Raw genomic sequence first — 23,604 nt, 5'->3', positions numbered from 1 at the left:
CAGCCAGCTGAGGATGGGTCAGGAGAATGAAGGGCTCCATATTTGCTGTTTATCTGAAATTGCACTTTAGCTGAGCCTCTTGTATTTTACCTGGTGTTCCTATCCAGGAGGATTGTCACCAAAGAAAAATATAAAATTGATAGATTACCTAATGTGTTTGAATATATGTCTTCTTCCTGTGGAGAATTTTGGGATCAATTAGTGATAAATACATAGAAAACAAAGCAGATAGAGAGACAATTGTAAACTCAAGGGAAGGTCAAAGGATGTAAAAGAAAGGAAATGTGATAGTCATATATTACATGGCACTGGGTTGTAAATAATTTTCAGAGTTCAGTTTACTGAAAGAAGAGGAAGTCTGTGTACATTTATGAAAAGTGTACAAGGATTAAAACTTCATCTTGTGTAGTAGGAATTCAGGAATATCTAAAGCTGAAAAACCAAGAAGTAACAATTTAAACATGTGATTAGAAATTTGTGGGCAAATAACTGAACAGACAACAACACTGAAGACAAAAATAGCTACAAGAGTTGCAAGTGCTGGGTATACGCCCCAAAGGATTGAAAGCAGGCTTTTCATGCAGGTTCATAGTAGCACCATTTACAGCAGCCCAAAGCGGGAGCAGTCCAGCTGTTCATCATGGATGAATGGGTGAACAAAAGGTAGTGTATACATAGTATACATACTGTGGAATATTACTCAGCCTTGAAAAAGAAGAAAATTCTCACATATGTGGATGAACCTTTAAGATACCATGTTCAGCGAAATAAGCCAGTCACAAAGATACAACTGTTGTGTGGTTCCACTTACATGAAGTTCCTAGAGTAGTCATATTCATAGAGAAAGTAGAATGGTGATTGCCAGGGACTGGTGGTGAGGAGGGATGGGGAGCTATCGTATTTGATGGGTACAGAGTTTAAGTACGGGAAGATTAAGAAGTTCTGGAGGTGGATGGTGGTGATGGTTGCATAAAAATGTGACTGTACTTAATACCACTGAACTGTACACTTAAAAATGTTAAAATGGGGGGCGCCTGGTTGGCTTAGTCGGTTTAGCGTCCTACTTTTGCTTATGTCATGATCTCTCTGTTCGTGGGTTCGAGCCCTGCTTTGGGCTCTGTGCTGACTGCCAGCTCAGAGCCTGGAGCCTGTTTCAGTCTGTGACTGCCTCTCTCTCTGACCCTCCCCTGCTCACGCTGTCTCTCTCTCTCCTAGAAATAAATAAAACATTAAAAAAAAAATGTTAAAATGGGGGGCGCCTGGCTGGCTCAGTCGGTTGAGCGTCCGACTTCGGCTCATGTCATGATCTCACAGTTCGTGGGTTCGAGCCCTGCATCGGGCTCTGTTCTGACAGCTCAGAGCCTGGAGTCCGCTTCCGATTCTGTGTCTCCCTCTCCCTCTGACCCTCCCCTGCTCACGCTATCTCTCTCTCTCTCAGAAATTAAAAAAAAAAATGTTAAAATGTAAGTTACGTATATAATACCATATATGTGGTGCAAAATTATGTAGATGTCATTACAATAAAAAGAAGCTTGCAAGTGGTTGCCTCAAGAGAATGGAAATCCGGGATGGGGAAGAGTAGATCACTGCTTTTATGTTTATAGAGTTAACTGTTAAAACTACATAGATGGGTGACTTTAGTTTAAAAAGCAGTTACTCATTTATGCAAATATGTATGTGTGAAAGAATGTTTGTCATAGGAAAGATCTGGAAGCAGCCTGTAATAACTAGCAGTAAGTATTAGGTCAATAAATTGTGATATATCTATACAGTGGAACACTACCCAGCTTTTAAAGTGATACTTAAAATCAAAGAAATAAGTTCACAGTATATGATGTGAGGGAGAGGGGGGAATAATGGTCTCAGCAAAGAGTCTGTTGAGTCTTAGGAGTGTTATGATGTGGTCTTTTTTAAATATGATTGAACTGAATGGTTTTTGTTTTGTAAAATATTTTTATGAATGATTATTTAGTCAGGTATATATGGTGGCCTTGTTATAAAAACACTCTGAATTTAATTCTTAAAGGAGGAAAATGGCAAACCAGTTAAATCTCAGGGAATTCCTACTGTGTGTCCAGTTTCACGATCCTCAAATGAAGCAACTTCCCCATACCATTCCCGACGAAAGATGAGGAAACTTCGAGATCATAATGTCCGAACTCCTTCTAACCTAGACATCCTAGAGCTCCATACAAGGGAGGTGCTCAGAAGGTTAGAGATGTGTCCATGGGAAGAGGCAAGTATTATGTGTCATGGTTGTAGAGACTTGGTTATTCCTGAAAGTCCTTTAGAAGGGTAATACAAAGAACAGTCTTGGCCTTTGTTGTTTTCTAATCTTTGCTTAGCATTGTAGGGGTCAACAGTACTGATGCTCATGACAGGGAACGTGCTTCATTCAGCTTTCTAGGCATCAGTGTAGAAGTAGGATGAATAGATCTCATTTATCCTCGGACATGTTTATTGAGTGTTTACCAAATGTCCTATGCTCTTCTAGGCTCTGGAGAAGATACTGGAGTGAGTAAAATTTAAGTCTGCCATTGTGTGCCTTCTGTCCTAGCTCAGGTTGGAAGGATGGAAGATGAGACATATATTAATGCTATAATTTCAGATAATAAGTATTATGAAGGAAGCCAAAATAGTAGAGTGAGAGAATAAAGGGCCCAGGGCCATTGGAGGGCCTCTCAGGTGGTGGCATTTGAGCTGACAAACACTAGAAGAAGTCAGGTGGATACAAAGATTTGAAGGAACAGGGAAGAGCAATTGCAGAAAGCCCATCCCTGACTCAACAGCGCCAGCATGGGGAACTGTTGGACAGGAAGACTGTCAGAATAAATCCATTCCAGTGGGAGAAATGCTAGCTTAATGGACAGAGGGGAGAGGGCGGGCCTTGTAAAACATGGTAATGAGTTTGTGATGAGATGCAGATCATGCATCAATTTACATCTTAAGTAAAGGATAAAATAAAATGAAGAAGATAAAAGTATTTTGGAATTAAAATATTTTAAAAGTTCTGTAGGAATTATAACTTAAACATTTTGTATTTTATATAGTTGTATTAATATTATTTTAAGCTTTTGTTATTGTAAACTTTTAACCCATAGCCATCTGGGAGAAGATTTAGCTTATTCCGAAAGGTTCTATTTATTACTAAGGAAAACAATTACCATGAGAAGGAAATACTTTTTATTAAAAACCAGCTACTATTGTTCTTTTAGGTCACATGGTGGCCTTTGTTCCTCGTGATAGCAGGGTAGTGGTCTGTGAATTGCTGCTGGTGCCTCTTGGGAAGACTAGAGATTAGGTCAAGGTTAGGATGACTGGGAAGGATTAGCACTTCACAGGGAGAAGCAAGGAAACAAGAATTAAAATACATTAAGGCACTGCTTTTCCAGCTTTTCAGCTTTCTCCAAGAGCAAAATGTCTTTAAATTCGCTGTGTGTAAATTTGGCATTCTGCTTTGTGGAGTGTGTTTTATTGTTAATGGCCCTACAGAAAGATGAACCATATTTATGCTTTGGTGTTAGGAGCCACATAGCTTTAGTGCCCACATGTGGTGTATCCCTCGGCCTGGGCGGCCGCCTAGCATAGTTTAGGATGCAGGGCCATGGTGGGGAGGTGGTGGAAAAATGTCTTTCCTTTGTCAGGCAGGCATATTTGAGGGCAGATGCTAAGTTCAGTTCTGTTTTTGTACTTTAAGGACATCTTGAGTTCTAAACTGAATGGGAAATTTAACAAACATCTCCAGCCATCTTCCACGGTACCTGAATGGAGAGCAAAAGATAATGATCTACGATTACTGCTGACAAACGGAAGGATAATTAAGTGCGTGAAGTAGATCACGGTGTCATACAGATGAGTTTTTGGTGGACTCCCTGTGTTCATTTAATCCCTAGCCCATACTGTTGCACATCTGACTCACATACGGGGGAAGCGTCTCAGTTTTCCGCTTTGACTGTAAATTAGGGGGGGGAGGGTTTATTGTTTGGCCGCGTTGTCACACTGTTTTGTGACTTGATCACTTTTCCCTCTACATACAGAGATGAGAGACAACCCTTCGCAGATGCAAATCTTTATACAGCAGACAGTGAAAATGAGGAGGACAAGAGAAGGACAAAAAAGGCAAAGACGAAGTTGGAGGAGAGTTCTGGAACAGAGGGGGTGGAGAATGAAGAATCTCAAAAACCACTTAACAGTATGTTTGTTTTAATGGTCGCTTTAAAGGTCTGCGTATTACCAACGTGATAAGGCATAAAGTATCTTGCTAGTTTTATGAGAAACAATGAAATCTGGCCATGTGTAGCAACATGGATGGACCTTGAGGGTGTTATGCTGAGCGAAATAAGTCAGGCAGAGAAGGACAAATACCATATGTTTGCACGTATAGGAGGATTAGGAGGAACTTGACGGAGGAACAAGGGGGAGAAGAAGGGCGGAAATGGTGGGGGAAAGGGAGAGAGGCAAACCATGAGAGACTCTTGAATGCTGACAAAAACTGAGGACTGATGGATGTGGGGGGGAGGGGGGGAGGGGCATGGAGGAGGGCACTCGTGGGGATGAGCACTGGGTGTTATGTGGAAACCAACTTGACAAACTATCTGTAAAAAAAAAAAAAAAAGTATCTTGCTAGTTTTAAAGTTCTTAAATTTGTGGTAGGATTGAAAATTTTCATGTCCCCAGTACTCTTGAGAAATCTGAAGTGTTTCTGAGTAGTTTGTCCATTGGGGAAATGTGGATGCGAATGCCTGGGGAGGTGTGTGTAGTGCACAGAGGAGGCATTTTTAGTGCCAACGCTACGTGCTGGTCAGTGACACCCTGTCTAGTGACAGTTTTTAACAAGAGTTACATGAAAGCTTGTGCGTTTTATGGGCCTCTACTCCAAATAAGAAAATAGTGACCAGTTTAATACAGCTTCATTAATAATTTTAGCTAATATGTATATGGTTTTCAGAATTAGGAGACTGTACAATTGGCTGGTCTGAAGCTGTTAGTTATCCATATATTGTTTTATTTGATTGCCTGTTGACAGGAAGACCTCTACTTGGTTATCGTCAGCGTGACAAATAGTAACACCTTGTCCTTCTTGAGATTGTTCTTGTTTGAATGCAGTCTTCATTCCTTAGCATTTTTCAGAGCCATTGTATACACTTCTATTTTAAAAAGTAGTTAAGTGTTTTGATAATGACACGAAAAATTAACATTAATCCATATTGAATATGTCAGTTCCTGCTAATTCCCAGTAAATTTGGTGCTGCTGTAGTAGGTGGCTCTGCGTATGTCCACACGCGGGGGGAGCGTGTGTCCACGCTCGTCTGTGGAATTAGGAGACAGTTGTTACGTGGCAAGGCCACGTGGGAGAGAAGAGCAGTGGTAAAGCCTCTTTTTTATGCTTCTTGAATTCACTATGCACGTGAATGCTTTTTCGGTTTAGGAGAGTTATCTTTTGTTTTCTGTTGAGAGAGAATGCAAACAGGAAAGTAAAAAGCATCTTGTAGCTAATTTTAGCGTTGGAGGGTTTTTTTCTGGAAAGAAATATAAAATTTCCACACAAATGAGGACTATACCATCATGTTCAGTAAATGCCACAAGCGTTTTAAGAGTACAATTCAGTCTGTAACTTGGTCAATTAGGGAGAAAGTCTTTGGGGGAAGAAAGAAATGGACAAAATGAAAGCAGTGGAAGAGGAGAGAGCAAGGGCAGTCGAGATATACCTGGAGGCTGGACTGGCTTCAGGTACCACTTCGCTCAGAAGCTTCCCCTAACTTTCTCTTTTTCTCTCTTCCCTTCCCCTCGCAGGGTTTTTTACAAGTGTGAAATCAGAACTCAGGAATCGATCATCAGAATATTCTGATATTTCTGATTCAGAAGACTCTGGACCTGATTGCACTGCACTGGTATGCCAGAACCCCTGGGGCTAGTGCGGTATTTGATGGAAAGATGAACACCTACTTACCTTCCTCCACGAGGAAAGTAAATGACAGCTTTTCCCAAAGCCTGGTCTCCATGACCTTTGTGGCACCCGGCCTTCCCTGTAATGGTAACTACACACATGCACATGTGCACACATACCCCCAGTCATAGACTGTTTACATTTGATAAATGTGGCTTTTGTCTGGTTTTTGAAAGGTCACATGGAAGTACTGATCTGATATTTCTCATAGGTTATATTTCATTTTACTTTAAAGAAATCCTGTACTGTATGTTTTCATAGTAAGGAGTTACTACTGTAATTGCTAGAGATCTTAGCTGTCATTTGAAATACAGAAATAATTCCATGATAATTAAGATTCTGACTTTGCCTAGACTGATGAAGTGTTTTTGGTTAGTACAGACTTACTCAGATTCCTTATATTATTTGCTTTTATTTAATTATTTATTATCTCAGAAAAATAATTTTACCACTGAAGAGTCTGAAAGTTCAGGTGATGAAAAGAAACAAGAAATATCATCAAACTTCAAGGAGGACTCTACTGTGATGAGGAACTTTGTTCAAAAGGGCCAGAAGCCATCTAGGAATGAAATTCCAATTAAAAGGTAGGCGTGGGGCCCCTGGGTGACTCAGTCAGTTCAGTGTCTGACTCTTGATTTCAGCTCAGGTCACGGTTTCACAGTCATGGATTGAATCCTGCATCAGGTTCCGTGCTAGGCATTGAGGCTGCTTGAGATTCCCTCTCTCCCTTTTCCTCTGGCCCTCCCCTGCTCACATGTGTGTGCTCTAAAAAAGAAAAAAAAAAGTTAGGCTTATCGATGGTAGTAGTCTTATTACATTGTGATATAAATTATATGGAAAAAATTTTTTTAAGTTTTACCAAAAAATGTCAAAAGAATAAATAAACTCTTGTCCTTTTATTTACCTTCTCTTTAGGGAATGTCCTACCTCGACGAGCACAGAGGAAGAAGCGATTCAGGGCATGCTGTCTATGGCAGGGTTGCACTATTCCACATGTTTACAAAGGCAGATACAAAGCACAGACTGCAGTGGTGAAAGAGATCCTCTCCAGGATGCCAGCGGCTGCCACAGCAGTAACCATGAGGTCAGACAGGTGTATCGCTGTGATAAACCAGTGGAATGTGGTAAGCAATAGAAATTAGTCTCTAAAATGTAACGTGTCTCCCCCAACTAATAGCTCCCTAATCCTAGTTGTAGTTAAAGATTATGAATAAGAACTGTTGATTGCACATCTTTAGTTGGAAATGGTGTTACGCTTATTGGCCAAAAAACCATAATGTTGACATATACAAGATGCAAGTCTAAGAACTCGAAACATAAATTAATGGCTGGAGAATCACATTCACTGGCATAATCCTATGCGTGCTATTGCAAGGTAGCTAGTACTGTTTCCCTTCCTAAGCTGTTCAGAGTGGAAGGAATGTTGATGCATCTCACATGGTCTGCTGGGCATGAACCATCAACCCTCTTTCCTTTCATGGGAGGGAAAACAAGTCTTGATCTCTTTCCGGTTGAGAACATTCTCCTATTTGAAAAAGAAGTACTGGGAAAAGGAGGACTCAGTGACCGTGTCGGTGATGTCACGTAGTATTTTTGTTCTCTGTGCCTTTGGGGAAGATTTTGTTTACCGAAAGTCTGAGGAAGATGGGGGAGAAGATGGTACCACATTAAAATGAAATGCCTGTTGTAGAAATTGTGTTCATTCCCACCTAATTGTGTGAATTGTCTGCCAGGAACTTGACATCCATTTCATTTAATTCTTGAAACAACATTTTGGTGTAGGTAATAACAACACTTTATAGGAGTAGGCAAGAAGACTTAATAAAACTGAGTGAAATTGCCTGTACTTACATAGCTAGTATTATTTGTTGGTATTGGAATTTAAACCCAGGACTGTCTGATCCCCAAATCTTGGCTTATTGTATAAGAGGAAACTGAGGTTTAGAGGGGTTAAATAACTTGCCTGAAGATGCATTGGTAATGGAAAAACTCAAATTCAGGTCTCGGTTTATCTGTCTGTCCACACCATTCTGTCTCCCTGTAATTTCCTTGGTCTCTTGAAAAGAAGACTTCCATGAAAATACTGTGGAATTCAGGCAAACATATGCCTTTATTCTTTATGGAAAAATATACTAGTTTTAGAGTATATTGCATTTGGTTTCTCGTCTACAACAGCTGGCCATAGAATTTGACTCTAGATCTTCCAGCATCTGGCACAAAACCTGTCATAGAAATCTTTGAGAGAATTGAAAGGTTTATTTAATGTGTTAGATTGTGAGCTGGTGGCTGTTTTGTTTTTGGGAGGGAAACAAGTGTGGTGAAAGTATATGAATAAGTACCTAAACGTTAACATATAGTTTTTTTTTTTTTTAAATAAAATGAAAGCCTAAATGTACTTTCAGTTTTAAACGTTAGGCATTTGAATTTTGTTCATTATGATCAAGAGTATGTGGAGATCATTTAATTTAAACATCTCTTTAGGGTACCATGTCAAAACTGAAGATCAAGACTTGAGGAGTTCTTCCTGGAGAAAACAATTTGATACCACTTCCAGATTTCATCTTCAGGTATGTGCCAGTCTTGAAACATTAAAAGGAGATTTAAGATTGTTATTTGCTCTTTTTGCTTTTTTTTTTTTTTTTTTTACTGCAACCAGTAATCAACCATTTGATCTGGAAAGCTGAAAAATAATGTACAGTTAAATGCATATTTAACAGCTCTCCATTTTAAGGGTTTCTGATGTAACAACTAATGCAAGACACACAGATATAATGTGATCTGGAAAAGAATAGTTGCTTCAAGGACACTTATTAAAAACTCCTGCAGCCAACACTTTTGGGTTATATCTGGGTAGAATGAAAGGGAAAAAAATACCATGAAGATCTCCTTTTAATCTCTGACAGTGTTTCTTGAACATTTGTAGATAGTAAATTTCTTTGAAATTTGATGTCAGTTATAGATTTTCTTTCCAGAAAAATGTACATCATAAATACTGATTTTTGCATAGAATTTTCTCATGGTTTGTGTCCCATCCTTACCCCCGACCATCCACTGACTCCAGATTAGGAGCCCCTGCTCTAAGAGAAGACACTTGATGTTTTGGGACCCCAGTGTATTATTGCTTAGACCAAACAAAATGAACCCGAAATGGCTTTTTGAAAAGCTACAGCTTTACCAGTAGCACCATACAAGGAACATGATATGACCTTTTGCTGCAAAGCTTGGAAAATGACAGTCAAAGAAAGAATCAAAATTCTGATGTGGCTGAGAACAGTCCCCTAACTTCCCTAATGCCAGGCATACTCCAAGTAGTGGATTTTATGTGTGGTTTTTATTTTCTTCATTTGGCTTATCCACATTTTCTAAATACTTATTGATGTTACAATAATAAAAATAGCCAAGTTAATTTTTTAAGGCAAAGTTTTGTAAGTACAAGTTCTTTTAAAAGAATATGCTCCGGAATCAAAGGTCAAGGAAGGAATCCCTAAGCTACTAGTAATTCACTCATTCAGGTTATGATTTTCTAGTGCCTTACTGGTCATAAAGTTTATAATTTATTAGTATGATAGGATTCAATATTAAAAGTAAGCTATTATTTGAATCTTTTGTTTTTTATAGTTTTTTCATTTTAGAGAGAGCATGTGAGCAGAGGAGAGGGTCAGGGAGGGGGGGAGAGAGAGAGAGAAAGAGAATCTTAGCAGGCTTCACACTCAACGCAGAGACCCAGTACTGGGCTTGATTCCACGACCCTGGGATCATGACCTGAGCCAAAATCAAGAGTCAGACCCTCAACCACCTGAGCCACCCAGGCACTTCTGAATCTAGCTGTTGTTTTTATAATTGTCTTTGAAAATAAAGAAGTAGAGGACAGATAATTAGCAAGATCACCTTAGAAAATACTAGATTTCTTTTGCCTGTAATCTAGAGAGGTTTTACAGAGAGGCATATCAAATCATACCAATTGTTTTTTCATGCTCAGGCAAATTTGTAAGACTAATTTGAAGCAAGACTATGTTTAATGCTGTTTTTAAAACTTATTTGACCATTATGAATTTATTTTCTATCATATACACGTATACAACTGGTTTCATGAAGCATCACCTCAGATGTATGCTCTTTTCATATTTATGTTTTCCGTTCCATTTTTAATTCTGGTGATGACTGTTTCCATTGGTTTCAAGACCTACCAATCAGTAGCACTGTTTTTTTCCTAATGGTTCATTCAGTAATCTTGAAGAGGTTGAAGGAAGAATTGGGAAGAGAAAAATCAGGCTTGGGGCTCAGCATCTAGGGGCACTTCTTAGCACACACCTTAAATACAGTGGAGATGAAACTTAACAGAGGATAGTTTCTAAAAACGGTAGTACATTACACCATACATGGGAGCTGTGTCGTGCTGAGGAAATGCTAGGTCCATACGCCGCATCTCCGTGTTCCTTCCATGCCCTATCACGGCACATACACAGTGCCGTATTGCAGTAGGATATACTTTATATATTATGTGTACTTCTATGTACAAATATATACATTTATGGAGAGAATTATTTTTATATATAAATTATACATGGGGCGCTTGGGTGGCTCAATCGGTTGAGTGTCCTACTTCAGCTCAAGTCATGATCTCACAGTTGGGAGGTTTGAACCCCTCAGGCTCATTGCTGTCAGCACAGAGCCTGCTTCAGATCCTCAGTCCTCCCTGCCGCCCCTCTACTCATGCGTGCTCATGTGTGCATGTGCACTCTCTCTCAAAAATGAGTAAACGTTAAAAAAATATAAGCTTCATATATAAATTACAAATTATGTAAGTGAAACTATATATAGGTATATATATAAAACTATGTAAATAAAAAGTTTTTTTTTCTGGGCTGAAGTTACTGTGCAAACTTCAATACCTGAAGCCTTTGTGCCGTTGGGTTTTGGAGTGACATTGCCATCCTGAAGAGGTGGTCTTCTGTGGCTGCTGCGTTTTATAAAAACCACAGTTCAGTAGTCTGCTGCTTCTCTCTCTTGACTTGCTACTGAATAGAGAGGTAAATATCTCACTTATCTCAGAGGAACTCTAAAAATCCAGCCCTATTTCTTTCCTTTTTTAGGATCTTAGTAAAGGCCAGAAATGCATCAAAAAGGAAGGTTCATCAGAAATCATTCAGAAGGTACAAAGTAGGAATTCTGTGGACAGCAGTGGCTCAAGCCCTCAAAATGGGAAGTATACACAGAATTCAAGCTTGATTTCGGGGGCGTGCCAGATAAATAATGGCGGTATCAGCCCAGAAAGGCCAGTTGGTGAAACTTCCTTTTCAGTGCCCCTTCACCCTACCAAGAGACCTGCATCAAATCCACCACCTATCAGCAACCAGGCAACAAAAGGTAACGTTCACACCTCTGTAGGCTGAGTGTAATTTTGGCCGTGTGTGCGGTGATGGTGGCAGTTTTGATAGACTAGTAGCCTGTGCCTTCCAGCTGCTGACAGCCTGAGGCATGATGGATGGCGCGTGATGACAGTATGCATAGGCTGTTGTGGGAACAGAGAAGAAGGATACCTAGGTCAACCGTGAGGATTGGGAGTAGCTTTCTGGAAGAGGAGGTAGATCGGGAAAAGGGCGGTAAGGGGTTAGCCAAGCCGGGTTGGGGAAGTGACCGGGTAGACCGCATTGTAGGTAAGGGAGATGGTATGGATGGTATGGCCCCTGGTACACAGGTGAGAAACAGTACGTGTGGTACTTGATGGAGCCGCAGTCAGTTTTGCTGCTGAAGCACAGGATGATGCAAGGAGGGTTCTAGCTCACGCTCAAGAGATAGGCAGGGATCAGACTGGGGGAACGGCCTGGAATGTCTTGTGAAGGAGGTTGGCCTTTATCTCTCATGTGATGAGGGGGAAGTTTGAAGCAATAGAATTCCTGGAGTGTGACTTGGCCCGTTTGGAACACCTAAAAGGCCTCCTTTCCGTACAGCTCTCCCTTTAGGTCTTCCAGGTGCTGTCGGTCAAGAATGATTTTCATTATTATTATTCACACTGTTGTTGGTGTTTTATAGGTAAACGTCCAAAAAAAGGAATGGCAACAGCCAAACAACGTCTCGGGAAGATCCTTAAGTTGAACAGAAATGGCCACGCCCGTTTCTTTGTGTGACGGAGCTGCTGCCGTGGCCACTCTTCTTTTGGAGACAGACTGGTTGCGGGGGCGCGGGAGCCTGGAGCTCCAGCCGGGCCCTCGCCTGACGCAGTTTGCATGTACAGTAGAGAGCACTGCCTGAAGAACAAAATGAACCCGATGCTGCATTTTCACTGTGCCACACCCACTCAGCAATAACCGTTTTGGACCTGGTGGGGGAGAGGAAGAAGGAGGGTAGAACCTTAAAAAGAGACCTTGAACTGGGAAAGGTCTCTTGTCAGGGCTTGAATTTCATTTTGTTGTTGGTAGTGTCTTGATTTATTTTCAGTAGTAGGGTAAAGAATTATCAATAATTTATTTAACAGATTTTTTTTAAAGTTAACAGCTTTTAAATTCTTTCTTTTTTAAAGCTATTTATTTGGAAGATTTCTGGAGAAATATCTCACTAATTTAGATTTAAGAATGTGAAAGTTTTTAAATTATTTTTGATAGTGTGTATGTTACATGTGGGGAGGAGCCACAGTAACGGTAACTAGTCTGGACTCTTAAATTTGATATTCAGGTTAAAGTCTTAAACAGGGATTTGATGCATTAATTATTTTAAATTAAGATGTATATGAAAATCATTTTATTTTATATATTTCATGTGTTTTTTATAAGCTATTAGCTTCGCTTTTGCTAACATCCAAGGTGCATACTGTTATCCAGGTTGATTACCTTATACCCCACCTTCCCTCTGCACCCCCCCCCCATCATTTTGTGACGACACAAGACTCTTCTCTTTGCAGGGAAACACTTTCGTAGCCAACGTGTACGAATGACATAAAAGATCCCACATTTCGCATTTCATTTGACATTGCAGTTTTCTTCTAATTATATCAAAATGGGCTTCTTGCGTTTTCATTTTTGCTGATGATATCTGGGTCCCAAAGAGAACAGCTTTAATATCTTTTTCCTACCTTTGGGAAAAGGATTATAGGTTTGGTTAAATTGTCATGTTTATAGTTTTTCAAATACATTTGTAACTACAGAGGGCCTTCTTCATACTGCTGGTGTTGGAAGGCAGGACGAGCACCTGCCGCAGAGGTTCTATTTTATGACGCTTTTATTCTGTGTGTATCTAACTTGTTGGAAAATATGAGATATGGTTTGACTTAGTATATTCAAATCTGCATAATAAGCCGTAATATAATAGGACTATACTATATTAAGTTGTATAGAAGCAAGCATGTTGGAGTAGATCTTTTGGGTGTATGTGTGTTTAGTTTCTTATTTCTTAACTTTCTAAGGAATTATTTAAGATACGGATCTGGAGTAAAATGGTGCTTCTTGCAGTTTCTTCCATGTGTCCTAACTTCACCAGTGCATATTGAGATTAAGTATCTGGTCGAGCTTTAAGGAATCCTTTATCTCCTTTATGCACAGTTCTTACTAAATGCCAGTTTTCAGTTGCTCTAGTAGCTTATATTTTCCTTTTTCTCCCTCATGGCATAAAAGTAAGTGATTTCTGGGGGTGGGGTGGAGATACTCCCAATTCTGACAGTAGAACATTTTACAAGTTTCTACAAAGAAAATATAGGCAAATAAGATAAAATCTATTTTTATGGAGAAGAAATATGGCCATATTGTGGATTTGTCTCTTTTTTACTCAGCAAGGTAGCAGGACTTTCCCTTCTGTATTAAGTGTCACTTGAAGAGCTAAGAAAAAAAATCTATACCATCATCTTTCATGGTTGTATTCAGATGTATATTTTCAAAGAGAAATATTTCTTGGTCTGTCTCTATTCCAGTATTTCATGGAATAAATATAAAATAGCTTATGAATTAATTAGCCTTTCTGGTCCAAGTGACTGGACTAAAGTCTGGGTCTTAACTGGGTGTCAGGAAAAAGAATTTGTATGGAAATACTAAATGTCTATAAATGGCCTACTTAAACTGTGTCTACACTCTGCCAAAACTAGTTAAGAGATGGGTATAATCAGTCATTCATCTGGTCATTGGATCTCAAGTCATCAAAAGTTGGGGTTTGACTGATTCTTCTGCCTCCCAATATATTATTGTGACGTTCTGGTTTTCTGTAGACACCGTTTTAGTGTTAGAGTTCACATGACTTTGTTTTGGTTTAAGAAATAAGAATTATAATTTCTTCCAGTTACATCATGATCTGGGATCTTTTGTTTTCTGTACATTTCTCTTAGTTCTAAGTATTTTTAATTACCTGACCTCTTTTCTTTAACTATAAAAATTAAAATCAGTTTATTTTTATGAATTAAAGTGGGGGAGCAGTGTCCGCCCTGTGTACTTAGGCCAATAAATACTAATTTTAAGTAGCCAGTATGTAAAAGTATTAAGTGAAGGTAATATGGATTCATTTTTGGCACATTTAGCCCATTAACTGGCCAAGTTTAAAAAAAAAAACTTTCAGTAGGATAATATAGCTACTGAAACAGAATTCATGTGTCTTTCTCTGAATTGGTGAAAATTGAGCCCACTGGCCCAGTGAGTCTCCTAATCAAAGCTCTTCTAAAGCTACTGGCTGTGATGGATCCTTTTATCTCATGGAAATGACTGAACTTTGAGATGACTGCAGCCAGGATCTGGACTCAGCCATAATAGACAACCTTTCGTGTTTTCCTCTGTCTCCTTTATAAACCATACCACCACACAGACACTGCAGTGTAGACAAGGAGACACCAGTGGTGGCATTTAGCTAGTTATATGCAAATAAATAGGTAACACAATTATGACTTAACAGATGCGATTTTAATGGTAGTAGTAGACAGTGATTTTTCTGTATTGATTCAAATAAGCGACGTCTGTTAACCTGGGATCCCCTGTACTGTAACTCATAATGTCACATACCATGCTTTCCACGATTAACGATGTAAATAATTCAGAGCTGGCAGTTGATAGTAGTTTGGCATCCTAGAAATACACTGAACTTGAGAAGCATCAGTTAAGTTTTAAGCATACAGAGTTAAAAGTTCTGACTGAAATCGTCTTGTAAACTCAGAGAAAGCAAGCCCATCTTTATCACAACTTAAATACTTAACTTGAATACGTATCCTTTTTTTTTTAATAATCTTAATTATTGCCTTTTAAATGAACTCTACTGTATTGACTCATATACTAGCAGCAGGTATTTATGAAACACCTATGTGCCCAACACTACTTAGTACTGTGGGGGGATTTAAAGTTGAAGTTGTCTCTGCTCTTGAAGGTATCTTCTCCAAGAAATAAGCAGTATTATTTTCATTTCTAAGCAAATTTATGCAAAAGAGGGCCCATGGATTTTTTAAAAATAGCATAACTTTAGTAGTTTCAATTGAAATGTACAACTGTAGAAGTGGAAGTTGTTTTTGTTTTTAAGTTGTAAAATTTAAGAAACATTTCACAAGTTAGTAATGTTGGTAGTAGAGGGGTGTGATGCAGAGTGGAAGGGAGCACCAACCTGGGTTTTTGTCCCAAGCTCTGCCGTTTACACATCAGCAGTGTGAGTGGAAATAAGTCACTTAACTCTGAGTCTTGGGTTTCTCGTTTGTAAGTTTGGCTAAAAATGTGGTTAGGAAAAACATAGAAAAGCATTCCTTAATTGTTAACACGTCATACTTACAGAGAATTTATCATTATTTAAGTTACAACTGACAGTGCACATCTATATGCATTTTGTAGGGAAAACTATTATTCATAAAATTTGTTTCATATCCAGTGCCCAGAGCATGGTACCTAAAAAAATCAGAAGCATCTCTAACAAGGCGTTGAGGTAAAATCAGAATCAGTGCTTGAAATGGAAGAAAAAGAAGTGACGGGTTTATGGATAAGAGTTCATGGATAACGACAAGTAGTTGTTAATGATTTAAAGGAACTCAAAGATGGTTTGAGGTTTTGTTCAAAGAGGAATTAGGTCAGTACTGCTCCACAGACTCTTCAGGTACTGGATCAAGGTAAAACAAATCATGGAATGAAAATGGTTTAGCAGCTACCCAAGGAGCTAGGGGAAAAAAATATAAACTGGTCAAAAGATGGGAAGCAACAAAGCCAGCTCGGGGCTGGCAAACAACAGCTTGTTGGGTAGAGAGAGAACGCACTGTAGTGGGACAGGAGACTTGACTGGACATCTTCAAAGGAGAAGATTCTTTCTGCTCGTTTCAAGAGATGCTCTCTGTAGTGAAGGGCTAGTCCCCAAAGAGTGGATGAGTAATTGTATGGCCCATTTTACTACTGCCAGAAGTAACTACTACAGTATGTAAACATTTTACAATTTCATGTTAACAAATGAGGGCTTAATAATGTAAATCTGAACATTTTTCAGAAACTCCTCCCCGTCTCCCNCCACTAACTTCCTGTTGTTCTTTGAACAAACTCTGAACTCCTGACTGTGGCATCACTGTCATGATCTATCCCCTGCTTGACCCTCTCCCCCAACCCGGTAAATGTTAAGGTAATTGCTCCCTCCCCAAAGAGAAGCTAAAATCAGCAGTCATTTTCAGATGTCCCAGACCTTCATGAGCAGTCTTGAGAAGGCTGAGCTTCAAATCATTAGCTTAGGAAAAGAGTGTTGCCAGTAAATAAAGGAGACCACTGAAACCCAGGAGGGCAGTGATTCGCCTGGGGTCACAGTGGACCCTGGACCTCAGGTCCCTCGCTTCCTGAAACAGCCCCTGTTGTGTGACCTTGCACAGCCTCTGCTCCTCCTGTGGTAGATGATGACGATAAGCTTACTAGCAGCCAGGTGGAAAGGAGGGGAAAGAAATAACATACTTACTACATTGCTGATGAACGTAATGGAATTTTAATACTGTAGCCTTACTAAAAACCCTTTTCATATTTTCATTTGTTCTTCAGTGAACATCCTGCCATAAGTCAAATATTTGATCCGCTTACAGAAACATTTTAAAAGTAAGGTCGCTAAGAAGCAAATACCTGTTTCCAAAGCAATTAACTTATCATGACTGTAGTTTTACTCTTTTAAAGTATTATTTCCCTTTATAATGGGTAGGAGAAAATAATACTCATTTGCCTGCGTTCTACCCCTTAGACTCTCCCGCTCACCCTTGGTGCCCTTTCTAGTGTCCTAACTAAAGCTTTGTCTTACCAAGTGCAAAATTAATTTTTTTGTTAAACCCTTTTTGAGACTGCATTCACTGAATCTTCCGAGTTTATCTGCTCTGCACTATTTCACTAATAAACCCTGGCTACCACGTAGCCCTTGACCTCCAAGTAGTTTACCTATGCAAGACCTGTGACATTCTGAATCCACTTTTATTTCAGAAAGCAGTCCTAAATGGAACCTAATCATAAAGATAAACCTTGCCTCTACCCAGTTTTATTTTGGTCATTTCCTTTTCAAAATGTCCGCTCTTTTTCCCCAAGATTTTTCACCAAAACAATGATCATAAGTGCTGGAATATATACTATTTTGCAGGAATAAAATAACCCAGACATACTGGTCTTAACGTTTCCTCGGTGGATTTCGGTTGGTGACAGTTACCAGCATTGTGATCTATAATGAGGAGCTGATTCCTTGCCTAGAATCATTTCTTCCCTCTAAGATTCATAAGTAACCTTTTATTTTTACAAAGCATGCATAGAACTTCCACATTATAGTCAGGGACCTGAGGTGTAACTTGCTAAGTGAACCCCAAGGTTATTTTATCTTGCAAAAGAAACCTAAACCAAACTAAGGGCCTTACATTTATGGTTAGACTGAATCAAAAGCTATAATAACCTCAATTTTCTCATAAACAGCTTCTGACTGCAAAAGCAAGTCATGCAGTTGTTAGGTATGAAATAGCACTGATCAGGAAACACACAATGCATCTTTGCAGACTGTATTTCCTTCCGAAAAGACTTTTCTACTTTTAATATAAATTAAGCCATAACAGTTTCATGCTGTGGAAAGAGGGTGAAAAGGTTCATTCTAAGAGATTATATAATATGAATTTTCACATTTACTGTGAAATGTCTAACTTTGCCAGTGCTTCAGCAGGTTTTTTTTTTTTTTTTTTTTTTTTTTTTGCGGGGGGGGGGGGGGGGGTGTAGAGGGTGGCGATGCGGGGGGTAGTATTGGTTTTAGGGGTTTTAAATCTGTGAAATTTGAAAAGGGGACAGTTGTTGGCTATGGTATTTACTAGTTTTGTAGTAATGTTTTGCTAGCCTGACTGACTTTCCTTAACTGATTTTTATGCCCATGGTCCAAGGTGACTGTTACCCTTTCTTGTTTCGGGTGTTTGCGGAGTAGTGTCTTGTCTGTTTGTATAGGCAGTCAGTATGTGTGCACATGTGTGTCCTTTGAATACAGAAGCACACGGTGTGACAACAGAATGGGGTGTGGCTGGGAAATGGGATGCTGAAGCTTTAAGAGCATTTTTTTTTTTGATTCATAACAGTATTTCCCATCTTTTGCCTGCAGGCAGGGAAAGTGTACAGTATTTATTTTGTTTCTGTTTTAAATTTGTAAGTCTTTAAGTAGCTTACATTGGTTATTATAGGGGAGGACAAGTGACTTGTTTAAAGTTGTATTTAGTATTCTTACTTTCCAATTTCTGTATTTTAAAATATTGAAATTAAAATTGTATTACTTCTGTTTTGATTTTTTTAGCACTCGGTGTATTTTTTGCTCATTTTGTTTGAAAGTATAAATGTTGAAAGTTGTGTAAAATGTGTCTTTGAAAGAAAAAACCTGAATTCTATATCCAAATCTGACTTTCCGCTCCCTTTTTCTGTTTATTGACTTGTAGCAGATTTGAGAATGGGAAAAGCTGTGTCACACTTCCGCTTCTTACTGTTTCTGAGGATTTAAATGTGAAGAGTAACGTGTCCTCTTCTTTTATTAGGCATATTGCTGGGGAAGCAGTTGCTGAAAGAGGGGAAAGAACCCAAAGGGCAGTTGGCAAGATGCTGCTGTGTTGTGGCCACGGGTGTGGGTGTTTTCTGATGGACATTTAAGAGCACTCGGTGTCCCCAACCCAGTCACCTTACTGATCACCTGCAGTGTACCAGGTGCTGTTCCAGTGCCGGTGCGACAGGGGTGAACAAAGCAGAGCCCCAGTCCCCAGGGAACTTACGGTCCTGTGAAAGTGGGGGAGAGAGAGGTGCCTGGGTGACCAGCTGCCCCAGGGAGGGTGGGGTGGGCGCGCTGGCTCAGGGAGAAGGAAGAGCTCCCTTTCAGACTTCTGCGGGATCCGATCCAGGAGCCCCGTGCGGGAGGATATGCGGTCAAGTGAGAAAGGACTTCTAGCCTGATTTTTGTGTTTGCACCAAGCACTGAGACTGAGGCACATCACTGTGGCAGGTGGCTTGTGACCCAGCCCTCATTTTAGATTGAGAAGAATCAGGTGCTGTGCCGCACACAGAGTTTTGAACAGAAGCCCTCATCTGTTTTCCATGAGTACTTTCTGTGTACAAGGCATATTTTCATTTCTTCATCGGAGTAACCCAGCGAGGTAGGTGCTATATTTCCCCATGCTGCAGATGCAGCTGGCCCCCGTGAGAGGGCGCCTTTCCCACGAAGCCTCTCCTGCCATTCTCTGCCTCTCAGCCCTGTGGGTGGGCCAGCCCAGATAAGGAAGGAGAGAGAAAACTCTGCCTTCCAGAGTCCCAGGTCCTCATCTTTGTTCACTTCCAGGAAGGTTCTCCGTCCCCCCTTCCTGGGCTCTTCCACCCTCGGTCCCAGAAATACCCTCTTCACTCTTTAAAGCGCTAATTCTGATGTATTGGAAAGTCGCGCCTTCTATGCCAGAGTTGGAAAAAGAAAAAAAATGAAGGCCCTAAAATTTAAAAAGTAACGTGTACATTCCGTATGCAGAGAAAACCTGAGACAGATTCTCAGTGACAGTGAGAATAGCGTTTGACCTTCCCCTAATCATTTACCCTAGCAGCTGCCCTACATCAGGAACTTGAGGTCTATGTGTGTCTGGAATAAAGCTCATCATGTTAGAGGCGCCTGGTGAGCTGGGGAGTGAGGAGATTCTGAGCCTGGGAACTTGCAGACACTTCGGGTTCTGTTTTCGGTTGTTTTTTGTTCTTCTAGTTCAAATAGCTTGTCAAATTTGAAATTAAAGGAGACAAATGTGTTCTCCCACAGGGTATGGGTTAGCCACCTAAGAACACACTGCTTACACTGTGGTACCTGCTCACACCCATCAGAAATCAGCCGCGCTCCTGGGGTGCTGTACTGGCCGCCTAGCGGGGCGTGGCACATGGGTCAGGGCTGCCGAGTGGGCACAGGGCGGGTCACCAGGGAGCTCTCTCTCCGTCTTCTACTCTCTGCTCTGTCCATATGCTTCCACTGCTGCTCTCCTCTCTCTGCAGCGTCTTTGTTCCTTGTTTTGTTTGTTTCCTTCCTTTGTTTGTTTCAGGCACTACCTGCCTGAATGTGTTCTCTTCCAGGGTGTAGCACAGATTTCACTAAAATACACCAAATAAACATAAACACAGTGCTTTTTACCAATATTCTCTCTCTCTCCCTGTGTCTCTCGAGCAGTGGGATGAGATGGGAGAGGGAGGAAGAGATAGGGTAAAAGAAAAAAAGCAGAACAATGGGAAAAGAACCTAATACAATTATAGAATTCTGTCTCTGTCAACTATTAAGACCTGTAGAAACTCACCAATATAGTAGAACAATGGATGTTTGAAGTTTCTTGACAATGAAAAGAAGATGGAATAGATTTTAATGAAATAAACTGATTATATCGCTCACGTAGAACCTAAGACTTAAAATTTTGTTGTAGTTGCTTTGTAAATATTATATAGGTGTGCCTTGCTTTGAAGCTATGGCACTGGCTATATAGTAATGGTTAATATATAAAACTACAAAACAGGGGCGCCTGGGTGGCTTAGTCGGTTAAGCGTCCGACTTTCGTTTAGGTCATGATCTCGCAGTTCGTGGGTTCGAGCCCTGCGTCGGGCTCTGTGCTGACTGCCAGCTCAGAACCTGGACCCTGCTTTGGATTCTGTGACTCCCTCTCTCTCTGACCCTCCCCTGCTCATGCTGTCTCTCTCTCTCTCTCTCCTAGAAATAAATAAAACATTAAAAAAATTAAAAAAAAAAAAACTACAAAACAAATTCATTGGGTGGTATCTAATTAGGAAAGGATTTTTCTTCTACCTAAAAGGAAAAAGAGCGTGCTAAAGATTACTTGGTTCCACAGAGCTCTGTTTTCAGAGGTTTGAAGCAGGACACTTCACGGGTGCCATCGCTCTGCTTGAATTCCCGGGCATTGTGATGTTCGGAAAGGGAATTGCTCGGGAGTTCGGCAGGGCTCCCCTTGGAAGACAAATCGTAACGCAGCTGGCCTAGCCACAGATGAGCGTGTAAGTATGCTGAACACAGCAGAGACTTTGGGCTCTAATGACTCCTGGTAAGGAGCCTGGTCAAGGGCAGGACCAGCAGAACACAAGCTCCAGGCTTGGTTCCTCCAGATCAACTCCAGCTGGTGGAGGGGGACACCTTACACTTGGGTATCAGATCCCGAATCCCCACATTCAGTCACAAATAGGCTTCTCTGTGAGTGGCCTCACCAACATTCAGTTGCCCCAGCCAGTTTCTTGCATGCTGTCTTCAAATCGCCTCTCTCCCCATCCAAATCAATGGTTCACCTGACACCAACAATCCTCCCACTGGGCAATTTATGCAGAATGAAGCTACCCGTTAGCTATGATTACCTCAGGACAAAATATGGACAAAAAGCTTCCTAGACCCCATGAACACCCCGTCTAGTAAGTAAGGCTGGTTGTTGTTAACCACCACCTCCTGTGTCCCTTTACAGCAAAATTTCTTGCAGACACTATATTCGTTTGCTGTTTTCATGTCCTCAGTGCCCATTCAACCCACTTTGTTCTTCCCATTCTTCCCCCGACCACACTATAAAGAAGCTCAGGACAGCTCTGATTGATGAGCAGTCACATAGAGAGGCGCCAGAGGGTGAGAGGCCATCTTGGATGTTCTAGCCCCAGATGAGCTTCCAGCTGAATGCAGCCCCAGGAATGACTGGTTGTACTGAGTGAGGCCGAACTACCCCTGCTGAGCTCCATCAACTCATGGAAAATCATGAAAACGAAGCCACTGTTTTCAGCCACCGTTTTGGAGTGGTTTGTTGCACAGCACCAGATAAAGCATTTCTCTACCCCCTTTCACTCAGTCTCTTGATGGCACTCAATGTAGGTGATCATCCTTTCTTGAAATATTTAAATATTTGGCTTTCATGATTCCCTAAATTCTCCTGGTTTTCCTACTACCTCAGAGGCAGGTCTCTCTCAGACTTCTTAGCTCTAGAGGGACAAATCCTTGCAATTCTCTTCTCACTTTACACTCTTATCTGGGGATCTAATTGGTCCTGTGGGTTTAGCCATCTATACATTCACAGCTCTTGTGTTCTGACCTCTTCTACAAATGCCAGACGCACAGATCCAAATGCAGAGTGGGAATTTTCCACTTGGATGTTTAGTAAGGAATCTTCTAAACTCTTCTATCTTAAAACCCTTCGTGACTTGTGTTTTAAAGGAATTTGTTTCAATCAGGTATGGTAAGACATACACACTTGGAAATGCCTGTTATGAAGGAAGATGTTTTTATACTCACAAGTCCCTAGAAACAGGAGGCAGGCACACCTTGCAGGGCCACACAGGGAGGCGCCGACAACACAGGCAAGGGGGCAGAGGGACTGAGGAAAATGTGGGCAAGAGGCTTTATCGTGACTTCTGTGGGAAGGAATCCTCGCGGCATGGGTATGGCCTTCTAGGTTTCTAGAAATATGTTGGAGCTTTTCAAAGCCCCAGTGGACATCCCAACCTTCAGCTTTTCCTGTTCAGCTTTTGATTAGTTTATTGCTTGCCTCAACTGTTACCCATTGCCCCAGTCAGTGATTATGTTAAAACATGGAACAAAACGCCCTTGAGAAGCCATTAGGACTAGGCTAGTTCCAGTGAGGACGAATTAGTACCAGCCTTTTCAGGAGGGTCTTCTAGGGAAGTGGACAAGTCCAACAAGGACTTTGGAAACAGCTCCCACCCTGTTCTGCCCTCTCTGGTACCAGGAGTGTGGGCTGTTAGCTTTCAAGCCTGCCAAGGAGCTGAGGAGGAGACGGGACTGGGGGAAGTTAAAATGCTACAAAACTTGTTTTCAACTTAGATTCAGCTGTTGCTTTTTGTTGTTGTTGTTGTTGTTTTTTAGTTTAATTTATTTAAATAATCTCTACACCCAACAGTGGGGCTTGAACTCCCCATCCCTGAGATCAAGCTTCAGCCAGGAGGCCCTCAGCTGTTTTTCTTGACTAAATGCTTAAATGAGTTGCTGCAAGACTTTAATTTCCGGAGCTCTGAAAATACAGATTCTGGCCATTTTGGCCAATTTTTCACCTGGAAGGGCAAGCTTTCTGAGGTCCTTACTCCACCATTTTCACTAGGAAGGGCAAGCTTTCTGAGGTCCTTACTCCACCATTTTCACTACTGTCACCCTTCCTTTTTTTTTTTTTTTTAAATTTATTGCAAATCAATATTAAAACCACAATTATAAACTAAAATTTTAAATTAAGAATTAAACTTAAA

At 40.6% G+C, this 23,604-nt stretch overlaps 1 protein-coding gene across 2 annotated transcripts in view; it reads left to right on the top strand.

Annotated features, from left to right (window-relative positions):
• Positions 1-14,463, top strand: part of KDM7A (lysine demethylase 7A) — an 83,191-nt gene extending 68,728 nt beyond the window's left edge. For both annotated transcript variants that reach the window (XM_039234001.1, XM_039234002.1), the window contains 9 exons: positions 2,027-2,236; positions 3,698-3,822; positions 4,038-4,192; positions 5,794-5,891; positions 6,383-6,531; positions 6,863-7,071; positions 8,429-8,514; positions 11,041-11,314; positions 11,981-14,463. In XM_039234001.1, the coding sequence (XP_039089932.1) occupies positions 2,027-2,236; positions 3,698-3,822; positions 4,038-4,192; positions 5,794-5,891; positions 6,383-6,531; positions 6,863-7,071; positions 8,429-8,514; positions 11,041-11,314; positions 11,981-12,075 (1,401 nt within the window). In that variant the 3' untranslated portion in view covers positions 12,076-14,463. The remainder of the gene's footprint in view (positions 1-2,026; positions 2,237-3,697; positions 3,823-4,037; positions 4,193-5,793; positions 5,892-6,382; positions 6,532-6,862; positions 7,072-8,428; positions 8,515-11,040; positions 11,315-11,980) is intronic.
• Positions 14,464-23,604: the final 9,141 nt, after the last annotated feature.

This window comes from Hyaena hyaena, unplaced genomic scaffold, assembly GCF_003009895.1.
Source record: "Hyaena hyaena isolate Hyena2069 unplaced genomic scaffold, ASM300989v1 scaffold_82, whole genome shotgun sequence".
Taxonomy (NCBI): Eukaryota; Metazoa; Chordata; class Mammalia; order Carnivora; family Hyaenidae; genus Hyaena; species Hyaena hyaena.
This window is presented reverse-complemented; position numbering and strand designations above follow the sequence as displayed.